Source organism: Macaca fascicularis, chromosome 4 (genome assembly GCF_037993035.2).
Source record: "Macaca fascicularis isolate 582-1 chromosome 4, T2T-MFA8v1.1".
Classification (NCBI taxonomy): Eukaryota; Metazoa; Chordata; class Mammalia; order Primates; family Cercopithecidae; genus Macaca; species Macaca fascicularis.
In genome coordinates, this window is record NC_088378.1 from 131,740,663 (window position 1) to 131,752,950 (window position 12,288).

Below are 12,288 nucleotides of genomic sequence, written 5' to 3' on the forward strand. Positions count from 1 at the left end.
CCGTCTACCTTTCACCCAGCAAAATCGTGTAAAGCCAGGTCACTAGCTCACAGAGGCAGAACATGTTTTATCTCAACCCTTGACCCCACAGAAACCAAAATTCTTTCTCTATGTAAATATCTCGCTGAGCCTCAGGTTCATTCACTATTCAAATGGACATAATGTGTATTCCTTAGGTCTTTCTAAGGTTCAGAGACGATGTGCTAAAGGACCTCACATCATGCCTGGCCCAGAGTTGGCACACAATAAGTCACAGTTGCCATCACTGTCACTATGATTGCTGACACCACCAACATCAACCATTATGGTGGGCCACACGTGTTTTCAAAATATTCTCTTTGTGAAGAGCTTAAGTACCAAGGGGTACCGTTAAAGCTCATTTCAAATTGCATTCTGGAGTGGCTATTAGCAATTATGTACAATTTATTCAATCACTGTGCACACCTGGATCTTAAGAACTTAGCCATCTGCTCCCGTAGATGCTGACATTTGGTATTTGTAGGCAGAAGCAGGGGCAAGAGTGTAAGAGGGGAAGCCAACAAGGACGAGATAAAGGAGTTGATAAAACCTTAAGAAAAAACCAACCATGTTCATTCCACATCTGTGCTACTCCCCCAAGCACAAAACTTTTTGGAACTCCCCAACATGACTGATCTCTCCCCCATCATGAGCTGAACGCTGAGCTATTTAATTTTGCAATGATCAAGCTACTGTTTCTGGACTAGGATGTTGGAGTTTCTCAGGGCCAAGTCCCCAGCTCCTTCCCCAGATGACAGTGGAGGACCTGGCCCCAAGGAGGGAAGGAAAAGCAGGGGCCTCCGTCATGGGGCCTGGCCTCCCAAGAGCAAGTGCACAGGGAGACATGGTCACACTCCCCAATCCAGGGAGGTCCTAAAGTCTTGTCTCAACCTGCCCCAAGTCAAGGCTCAGGCCAGTCGAGGGAAGCAGCGAGTACAGGGTACTCACAAGGCATCTGCAGGCAGTGGTGCAGCACAGAGAGCAGGCAGGGGTAGGCCTCTGTGTACTTCAGCTTCCTGTGGATCAGCTCGAACATCTGGGAAGCACTCTTGGTGTCGATGTGGACCTGGGAGAGAAGAGGGCGCAGTGATTGGGGGGTAGGCAGCAGAGGGAATCAGCAGGAGAGAGAAGACCCTGCTTCCCTCCACTACGCCCTGTCTCCTAGGAGAGGTTTTCTTCCCCTGCCTCTGGCCCAGGCTTAAAAAGAGAGAGACAAAAGGAAGAGGGAGATAGTCAATTATGTAAACTAGAGTTTCTCTGTCTCAGCACTATTGGCATCTTGGGTCAGATAATTCCTCGTTGTGGGGCCTTGGGGCTGCCCTGTGCATTGTAGGTTGTGTGTCAGCACCCCAGCCTCTCCTTAGCAGATGCCAGTGGCACCCCCTCACACAAGTCAAAATATCTCCAGATGTTGCAAATGTCCCCGGGGGAGATGAGAGCAAACTCGCCCCTGCTTGAGAACTACTGATCCAAACTCAGGGAAGGGAGCAGGGGCATAGAAGTTTCAAAGTAGCAGGTGGCATGTGGCGCAGGTCCACCACCTGGGTTCAAACCCCAGATCTACGCTTTAGTTGTGCAATGACAGGCAAGCTGCTTATCCCCTCTAACCTCTGTTTCTGTATCTATAAATCCAGGGCTTTTGTGAAAATATAATGGGATGCACTCAGTGACTGTAAAGCACCACCCAAAAGTAGCTTTCTATTTGGATAGGGATTTTATAATACAATAAAGCAGAGTTGTGTGCTTTCAGGGTTGCTGAGGCTAAAATGAAAATACAATTTAGTTTACTAAGCATGATCTGGTTAGGGATGGGGAGAGGGGACTCAGGAAGTTGCTGGAAGGCAGGGGAAAGTCAGCCCAGGAAAGGTATTTGAGACTAATCACATGTAATAACTTGCTCTCTTTCCTTTGGGGGTTTCAGTCTCCTCCTAGGCTGATGCCTTCCCAGGGGAGGCTTCCACAGCCAGCATACTGCCAAGGCTCTGGAAATGGGATGTGATGGTTCATTTTAGGTGTCAACCTGATTGGATCAAGGGATACCCAGATAGCTGGTATGCTCAGAAAGCATTCTTTCTGAGTGTGTCTGTGAGGGTGTTTCTCAAAGAGACTGGCATTTGAGTCAGAGGACTGAGTAAGGAATATCCCACACCACCTCCACCACAGCACAGGGCCTGGAGAAATGGCTGTGGGGCCACCTAGAGCCCTACTACCATCCTGCCATCGCTCCATCCTGTGGGCTGCTCATCATCCAATTAGCTTAGGGTCTGGAGGAACAAAAAGGCCAATGAAAGGTGAATTTTCTGTCTCCCTCTTCTGGAGCCAGGACACCCTTCTTTTCCTGCCCTTGGACATCAGAACAGTAGGCTCTCCAGCTTTTGGACTCCAGAACTTGCTCCAGTGGCCCCTTAGGTTCTGAGGCCCCTGGCCTTAGACTGAGCCATGCTACTGGCTTCCCTGTTTCTCCATGCAATAACTCCGGCCTGTCATGGGATTTCTCAGCCTTCATAGTTGTGTGAGCCAATTCCCCTAATAAATGCTCTCTCATCTATCCATCTCTATATGTATCCTATTGGTTGTGTTTCTATGGAGAACTCTGATCACAGGACCTGGCCATGGGGGTGCCCACCAGGGAACCAGCCCACACCAGCCCTGCCACAGCACAGGGTCTAGAAAAGTGGCTCTGGGGCCACCAGGAACCCTACTGCCCTATTGCAATCGCTCCACCCTGCCGGCTCCTCACCATGTCAAACCTCCTGGCTAGCTCCAGGTCATCCTCATTCCGCACCATCTCGAAGAAGTCTAAATGTCTAGACAGAATGGGGAGGCAGAGAGATAGACGTTACAGCCAGGACACACCCTTGGTTGAGGGTTACAGCCCCTTTGAGCCCCCCACTGGCTAAATCTGAAAGCTTCATTCAAGCAAAGTGAAGGCAAAATGGGAAAGAAGCTGCTGTTTGTAGGACACCCATTGTCTGACCTTTATAAGATCCCATGACCTTCCTTCGGGGAGGCCAATCTAGGGTCCCTTCACCTTAGAATGGGCTTCTATACTTCGGCACTACTGACATTTTGGGCTTGCTTATCCTTGGTTGTGGGAGGCTGATCTGTGAGGATGTTTAGCAGCATCCCCAACCTCTACCTCCTAGATGCCAGCAGGACCCCCCAGTGTGACAACCAAGAATGTAATGTCTGCAGGCATTGCCCAGTGTCTCTCAGTTGAGGACATCAGCCCTATGTCTGTTTTCCCCAGTACTTTCATAGGGTCTCCAAGTCAGCCCTCAAAACTGATCTCTCCCTCATTTTCTATCCTCATGCACACATCCACTCATTCCACCTCAAAAGGATCCATCCTCTGTCCCTTAAAACCTAGTGTAATAAAATAGCCTAAATGAATGGAACAGAACCAGTGCGGCCTCACTGGTACCACATGGGAACATAATTGTGCCCTTGGATCAACAAGGGCTTTATAGCAAGCATTTTGGGTGGGACATTTCTTTGTTGAGCAGAAAGGTTCTGTGGGACATTTAGCATTCCTGGCCCCCAACAACCAATACCAGTACTGCCCACCACCAACCAGTTTGAAAACCAAAGAACACCCTCACATATTTCCACATGCCCCCCAGGGGGCAGTACTGCAATGGTTGAGGGCTACTGGGTTCACCTGTCTATAACATCGGAGATGAGACAAGCCGGTCAGCAAAGAGGACAGGCAAGGGCACCCCTGCCCCCCACAGAACTGATTCTGAATCTATGCTGGGTATGGCAGCTGGCCTCCAGAGGGAAGGGCAGCCTTCACAAAGGTCCCAACCATCCCCATCTGAGGCACTGTCCCCGCAGGTTTGCAATGGAGACGGTTGCTTGGACCTTACTTGTCCAGGATGGCATTTTCATGTTGCCGGAGCTTGTCAATCACAGGCTGTATCCCCAGCATCAGGAATTCATACCGTAGATGTAGGCGGAACTCCAGATTATCCTGGGGGTCACGAAGGGAGGGCCAGACTCATTGGCAGATCTCAATTTCCACAACATCCCCAGTGGAGCCCTCATCACCACCCTAGCCACAGACCCAACACACCTCCCACAGCTAACTCACCTGGAGCTGCTTCAAGTCCCAGAGCTCCAAGAAAGAACAGAGACCTTATTTCTTAGTCTAAAGCAAGCCCAGCTTCTTTTAGGTCTCCTGCCCCACTTCCTTCAAGCCCCTTGCCAGTTTTTGCCTTCAGCATCAAAGAGCAGTGTTGTACAGTGACATGGAGCACAAGCTTTGGAATCAGATAGATCTTGGATCTGGTCTTGTGACCTTGGGAAAGCTTTTAGTTTCCCCATTTGTGAAATGGTCATAACATGACTAATCTACAGGGATGACACTTGTTACAATTCCCTGATGAGGTGTGGTTACCAGCTAATCAGAGCACATGACAGCCATGAAAAGCTGGTACCAACAAAGGTGATGTTAGCACCTGAGGGGAAGATTATTCCCCCAACCGGCCTTCCCTAACCCAGGGCATAAGGACAAATTGTTTAAAAAAAAAAAAAAAAAAGTTTTCCTAGCAGAAAAAAAGGGAAAGTAAAGATCATTAAATTGCTCCCTTTGCCCCTTTTGTCCTTCAAGTTAACCTTGACCAGGGCATCTGATTGCCTTAGAATTTGGAATGTTCACCTGCTTTTCAAGTTCTTCTACTGTTGCTTTTTTTTTTTTTTCTTTGAGACAGAGTTTTGCCCTTGTCCTCTAGGCTAGAGTGCAATCATGCAATCTCGGCTCACTGCAACCTCCGCCTCCCAGGTTCAAGTGATTCTCCTGCCTCAGCCTCCCAAGTAGCTAGGATTACAGGTGACCACCACCACACTCACCTAATTTTTATATTTTTTTAGTGGAGATGGAGTTTTACCCTGTTGACCAGACTGGACTCAAACTCCTGACCTCAGGTGATCCACCTGCCTAGGCCTCTCAAAGTGCTGGGATTACAGGCATGAGCCACCACGCCCGGCCTGTTGCTATTTTTATACTTCAAGAATCCCATTCTGACCCCAAAAGTAAGGGAGACCAGAAGGCATACCTAACAGAAGGCACTAGAAGAACATGACCAGCCAACCAGAAAACAGTCCAGAAACAGCTCCCTACAAACAAGGTCCCAAACTCGCCCTCCTCCCACCAATGATTCCCCACCGCCCTGAGCCAGCATCAGCCAGCTCAGCTCTGGGTCTGTTCACAATGCATGATGCTACCTATGCAGGCAACTCCCCAGGAGCCCTCCCGGGTTTAATATCAAAAGCAATTATTGGGGAAGCAACACACTCACACACTCTACCCCAGGTCCAGAAAGTCAGGGAACAGCAAGGGCAAGGAGAAGGCACCCCACCTCTCCAGCTCCAGCATTGAGGACAGCATTGATGAAGGACATGATGGCTGTTTTCAGATTCACTTCATCCCGGTACCGGCCCAGACTTCGGTCTAACTCGTTCAGCAGGGTCTAGGTGGAAACGCAGGACACAGCAGGAGAGGGCTGAGTCCCCCCCAAGTGTGGCCTTTTTGCACCTTTACTCCTGTCGCCTTCACTACCTAGAATACCCCATCTGCTCTCTCCACCTAATCAGGTCTGTCCAATTTACTCTGGGCTGCCCCAAACCTCACCTCTGCCTAGAAAATTCCTTTGCCTCTCCTCACCTCAGTGGCAGTGCTGCCTCACTTCCTCTCCACTCAACCTTTGGGGCTTGGTCTACATGGTTGAGCAGTGCTTCAGTGCCGCTTTATCATCGTGCTCCAGCTGTTTACAGCTCATATGTATTCCCTGCCTAGCTCCTTTATGGTATGGACGCTGCTTTTATCCCTTTTCCATCTTCTGCAAAGAGTCAGGACCCAGTTTTGGGCAATAAACTATAGGGTTTGTAACATCAGTTCCCATCTCTATGGACTTACTCTGTGCCAGGCACTGTGCTAAGATACTTCATATTTACTATTCATCTCATTGACACTTTTCTGGGCAGGTCAGGGAAAGAAAAGAGAATAGCATGGCTGAAGCCCCCAGGGATGATCCCAGTGTTCCACATTAGGCATTGGCTCAAGCATAGCACCTAAAATCTCGATCTCAGCAATTGCACTCAATTCAACAATTCTTGACTGAGCCCCTATCATGAGCCAGGTGTTGAGGTTGGAGATGTAGAGCCCCCAAAATAATGCAGGCCAATATCCCAGCTTCCAGGAACCCACTGACTAGTAAGGAGGACAAGTCCATTTCCCACCCAAACTCATAACTCTTAAGGCCCTGCATGTGTTTTTATACAAGCCTTCGAGGTCCCAGTACTCTTCGCCTGTTACCTTCCAGGAGCAGGCATGCAGACCACATTACCTTCCTTTTCCCCCAGTTTCTGCTGCAAAGAATCTTCAGGCTCTCACTCATGTGTGACATCCTCCGTCCCACCCAGCTGGCATCCCGCCTCCAGCCAGGCCCCTCACCTGGAAGCGGGTTCGCTCCGCTGCGTACACCTGATAGTGCAGCATGGCCTGCAGCACCTTCTTGTGGCCACCAGGCACGAGGCACACAGCACCCAGGATCTCCAGCACAGCCACCTTGGTCTTGCTGTTCTCTGTGCGCAGGCTCTGGGCTATGGTACTAATGGCCTCAGGCTGTGCCAGCACATGTGCCCGCCCCTGGGAGTTGTTCATCAATGCTTTGATGCAGCCGATGAGCGAGGTGTGGATGCGGCTCTCACAGGTGGCATGGTCCATGCTCCGGAGAAAATTTAGCAGACAGGTCAAGCCCTCCAGCTCAATGAAGCGGGTCACAAACCTACAAATCAGAGCCATTAACAAATAAAATGTATTGTATTTGCATATGATTCTGCGTACACTTTGCAAATAGTTACCCACTTACCTGTGCACCACCATGCACCTTGTCCCACCTACAGTAGCTACTTGGCTTATTTGTAGTTTATCTAAAGCACTGAAATCCTATCATCTTCTCCAAAGACTTGTGTCTTATTTGCATTTTAAATACTGTGCTTTTGCATATCATTGTCAGTTGCATAGCTAAAATAGTATGAATGTGAAGGGGATGATCATGATAATTATCAGAGCTGTTAAACCTCAACACTCCTCTCCAGTGAGGATGGAGATTAAGAGAATTACAGTCAGATAATAAAGAGGACTTCCAGATAGGAAGGCCATCAGAGTCATCGAGTCATGGGGTTAAACCTAGGGAAGCTACATTTCAAGGGATCCTAAAGAAAATAGCAGAGTTATCTATCTTGAATGTTAGCAAAAAAATAATAATAATAATAATTAAAACCCATTTAGCTCAGGGGTTCTTAATTTGGAGTCTGTTCTGCTGAAGAATCTATGGATAGCATTCACAGATCCAAGGACTTGGGTGGGAAAAGAAAATTACATTTTTATTTTTGGTAACTTCTAATTAAAATTTAGCATTTTCCTCAATGACGAATATCGGCAATAAATGACAGTAGTAGTAAATGACAGTAGCATAATCTGTGACTCTGTCACCCCAAGAAATCACAGCTATTTTCATACCAAATTACAGTTGTACCAGGTATTTCAAAATACCATTTGCACTCCTCAGTACTTCAAAATTATGATGGTTATCAGACTCGCAGCTGGCTCTTGCTATTTAAGGTATAAAGAAGCACAATTCGTTGCTATCTCACTTTTATTATTTGTAGCTGTATTTTCATTATTTGTTCATCCTATCTTTGTATCTATTATTTAAAACATCATTCCTGAGAAGCAGTCCATAGGTTTCACCTGGGTGCCAGATGTCCATGGCATGCTCACACACACAGGTACCCTTGATTTAGTAAAATAATTAATGATCTAAGAAAACTATTATAACATTACTTATCCCAAGTGTATTTGTGTTTATGTTATTGTACAAATACGCTTAGAAAATAAAAGAATGTGCTTTCAGACTAAGTTGTTAACAATAGGTATTTTTTACTTTTTTCTGTTACATGCTTTTCTGCATTCCATAAACTTTCCACAATGACAATGTGTGACTTTTGTTATCAGAATATTATTAAGGGAAATTACAATAAGTTGGGGTAGGAGACAGACCTGGCAACTTCCCTTCAACCCCTGTATTTCCTGACTACCTCATCCTTTCCTCTCTCCCCTTCCCATTCCAGAACCCCACCACTACCAGAATGACAAGAGACAATTAGGATGCTCCCATTCTTCTTGAGGCTGTGTCTAGTCTCCTGGGGAGAGAGCTCAGCTCAGACGACATAGACACCCCCACGCAATGGATGGCTAGCTCTTTGCCAGGGGAAGAGTGGAGGGCGGCTCCTGATTGTTTGCTCATTTCCATGGTGTAAATGCTCCCAGCATAGCCAATTTCAAGCTACAGACTGATGTCGTTGAATGCAGAGTTGGGAAGAGATGCATATTTCATAGTGTTTCCATGTACATACAATGCATGTAAACTCAAAAGTATACATTATAGTAAATGTAGAAAAATAATTGGGTAATTTGGGAGTGAAGAGTTTCAAGTAGTTATTACCTTTGTTTTGATACAACTTATTGAATCTTAAACTTATATAATTGAAATTTTAATCATAGCTACGTTTAACAACCAGCTTACAAAATTGCTGAAAATTTGACAGTCGGCATTCGCCAGCTGGTACGAGCCAGTTCCAGCACACCACGGGGCAGACCCAAACACAAGGAGACCCACTTTGGGCCCCACACATTGTGGCCTGGGAAGGGAAAGGGGTCCTCCCATGGCTCCAGGACTTCTACTGCTTTTCCCATTCTAGAGGGCAAATCCCATCCAGAGACACCACACCCCCCCTAGTGGCTGGAGTACTTCTCTACCCGCGCGTTCCTCCTTTCCTGGACGGGGTGCTCACCCTGCCCCCTCATCCTCAGACGGCTCTTTCTTATGTACCTTGTCCATTTGGTCACCCTCCTATTCTATCCCCTTACCAAAAATAAATGAATAAATTTTAGAAAGCACTTGCCCTCGATTCCTCTTTAGAGAGCTCCTCAGGACCTGAGGTTTATCCCACTTTCCCAGGCTTCTCTCCCCTCCTCCCAAGCCCTGGCAGCCTCCCAGGAGAGAAGTAGGGGCTGGGAAGTGAAGTCAGGTGAGGCAGAGTTGGCCAGGAGGACTGGCATGGGAGCAGAGCACTGCACAGGGCTTCAGGATGTCAAGGAGACCAACTGTGAAGGGACATGGCAGGAAGCAAAAGGGGGAAACTGAGTTACCTCATAGGCTGTGTCCGGAGGGCCGTCTTCAGGTCTTCCACGACTTGGTTCCTCATCTCCGTCTCCTCCTCATCAAACGCGTACAGACTCTGCATCTGAGGGCCAGCAGGTAGAAGGGGGCAGAAGTCACGCTGGGCTGCCTGTCTCCCAACCCCCTGCACTCCAGGCCAGGTGTGACCCAGGGGCCATGCTTGCCTCAGAAAGGGTGAGGCCTCGGGGAATGGTTTACTGAGACCGAATGTTGGCCCCTGGGAAGACCTAGGTTCTGGGCTGGGACTTCACTTTCCTCATCTGTGAAATGGGGAGAATTACTGGCCCGGTTTATTTCCCAAATTTGTGTGATGCCCAAATGGATTTTAAAATGTTTAAATGGTTGGGGGACTCTGAGATTGCACAGAGGAGGGGTGGATTACCTTAAAATTTCATGAATAACTGGAAAGCTGAACTCCAGTGAGTGGGCAGTAGGGCGCTGAGGAGCAGGAAAAGGCAGTTTGGTGTGTCAGGGGTGGGGGCTGGGGGGATCCCTCTCTGCCTTAGCCTTTCCAGGTGGGGGCAGGGCAGGAGAGGGGCAGCCACTCACCGCAGCCATGGAGTTGATGCGGTCAATGTAATAGTCAGGCCAGCTGGTCGCCAGCTTGTTGGGGTCCTCCTGCTCCTGAAACAAGAAAAAGGATAGCATGGACCAACAGGCAAGGCAGGCCCGTGGCCTGAGATCCTGAGCTTCATTCAATGTCAGCAGAGGGATTCATTTCACAGCTCTGCCCACGTGGGGTGGGCTGGAGGAAATTACATGCTCTCCCAGGCTTCCATTTCTCCCTTGGTGAAATACAGATGATGAACATTGACTCTCATGGCCAGCCAATGACACGGGCAGCAACCATGCAGGTGTATGTACTCTCAGTGAGCAACATGCACCATTTTTTAAAAATTCTTTTTCTCTTGTTCTGTTTGCTCAGCTTGTAGTTAATGAAATATAATTTCCTGGCTGTTAAATCTAATTCGAATTTGTGTTTATTTTTATACATCTTTTTACTTTCTCTGATAATCTCATTCTCATATTTTACAAAAGTATTGGTCTGTGACAGTTGGGAAATTTAAAAACTTAGTCTTTCAGGCAGTTCTAGAACACTAATAGAAAACACTTGGCACATAATAGGCACTCATTAAATAGTAACTTTAGAAAAATTTCCAAGGGGTTGGGTTTTGAAAAGACTCAGGAGACCCCCTTAGGCCTGTGATTTAATTTCTGGCAAACTCCCGAATGAGGGGGATGTGCCGCGGGGAGGCAGAGACCAGATCCGAGGACCTCTGGCCCAGTGCTCAGCCCTCAAGAGACAGGCTCGACTCTTCCCCAAGTAAGGGCAAGAATGATGGGAGTTAAAGAATTATTAATGTTGACTGAAAATCCAGCCTTCTCCAGCCAAATGGATCTGCTTCTGGGCCTCACACCCGTCCTGCTCATTCCTGTTCCTGTGCCCCAGGTCACTTTGGAGGCTCCTCCGCATCTGCTTTCTCCACTGTCCTGCTTCCAAATCGGCATGAAAACTTAACCTCCTCCAGACCCTCCCTGACAAACCACCTCTCCGCCAGCTGCCAGCGGGCCCTGCAGCTCTCAGCTCCATCCACTCGATGTTTTCTATTTCGTTTCACAAAATACAAATTTTAGACCAGTAGGAAAGCTGCTTTGTTTGGGTCTTTATGACTTCACATGGTTAAATGTTAAATTTAACCATGGTTATACGTGCTAAATTCTCCATGACTGAAGGCCAAACATTCTGTCTTCTGCCTTGGGGAGGGGAATCAGCACCAAAAACAATTGCGTCGGCAAACACATCCTTTCCTGCACTTGCTGGCTCATTGTTTACCCGTGCCATGTGCACTGAATGGGGACCTACTAGATGCCAATCACCATACTGAGCTCTGCAGGTACGGAGTACGGACTAAAGAGTCATGGTCTCTGCCTTCCATGTACTGCCAGTCCAGTACCAGAGAAAGGGTGGTCAGTGTTCTACGGCAGAGCTGCCCATAGCAGACCTTGGAGGGTGATCCATCCAACACAGAAAGCTGTAGGGGATGGGGGTGAGTGGTCTAAGAACACTAGGTTATTAAAGAGTATTACAGCTAAGACAGGTGGGGAGGGTGTTATAGACAGAGGAAGTGCCATGTGGGAAGGCGGAAGGGTGTGAAAGTGTGTGGGGAAATTACAGTTTGGTTTGGAAGGCAGTAAGAGATGCCCTTGTATTTTAATAATTTTTTTTGTTTGTTTTGAGACGGAGTTCCACTCTTGTTGCCCAGGCTGGAGTGCAATGGCATGATCTCAGCTCACCACAATCACTTCTTGCTAGATTCAAGTGATTCTCCTGCCTCCGCCTCCTAAGTAGCTGGGATTACAGGCATGTGCCACCATGCCTGGCTAGTTCTGTATTTTTTTTTTTTTTTTTTATGGTAGAGATGGGGTTTCTCTATGTTGGTCAGGCTGGCCTCGAACTCCTGACCTCAGATAATCCACCCACCTCAGCCTCCCAAGGTGCTGGGATTACAGGCATGAGCCACCATGCCTGGCCTTTTTTTTTTTTTTTTTTTTTTTTTCCAGTTGTAGAAGAGACCAACTTAAGGGAACTCCATAGTAAATCAATTTGGAAAATGGAGAATCCTGAGATATGATTAATTACTCCTGAAATTTCTTTCCCTCCTTCTTTCCATGATTTGAGCTTTTTAAAGACCTGCTTTTCTCACAATGAGATGCATAAACACAGAATGTTATATTCTGCAGGTGCTTAATAAAGCGTGCATTGAGTATACTAGACAATGGCTTATAGTGTGTGCAGCCCATGCCTCTTGTCACAGGTCCTCAGCCTCTAGCACTATCCTCCCCAGCAGTCCCAGGTTCTAGCAATGGGCAGCCACTCGCCATAACTGACTGGATGGGCTATGGGTGAGTCTTGACTCTCTAGGCCTTCTTGGCCTCATCTGTAAAATAAAGAATGAGACTGCATCAACACTGGGTTGTTTTCCAGGTTCCTGCAACTCTGAAATGGTGTATATTTGAATCC

The 12,288-nt window shown here is 47.6% G+C and overlaps 1 protein-coding gene across 27 annotated transcripts in view; it reads right to left on the bottom strand.

Moving 5' to 3' along the window:
• The window catches only part of DAAM2 (dishevelled associated activator of morphogenesis 2), a 114,513-nt gene that overhangs the window by 30,240 nt on the left and 71,985 nt on the right, over positions 1-12,288 (bottom strand). For all 27 annotated transcript variants that reach the window (XM_074038147.1, XM_045390816.2, XM_074038139.1 and 24 more), the window contains 7 exons: positions 9,816-9,890; positions 9,236-9,330; positions 6,473-6,806; positions 5,379-5,489; positions 3,888-3,991; positions 2,759-2,825; positions 967-1,084 (listed from right to left, as the gene is read on the bottom strand). In XM_074038147.1, the coding sequence (XP_073894248.1) occupies positions 967-1,084; positions 2,759-2,825; positions 3,888-3,991; positions 5,379-5,489; positions 6,473-6,806; positions 9,236-9,330; positions 9,816-9,890 (904 nt within the window). The remainder of the gene's footprint in view (positions 1-966; positions 1,085-2,758; positions 2,826-3,887; positions 3,992-5,378; positions 5,490-6,472; positions 6,807-9,235; positions 9,331-9,815; positions 9,891-12,288) is intronic.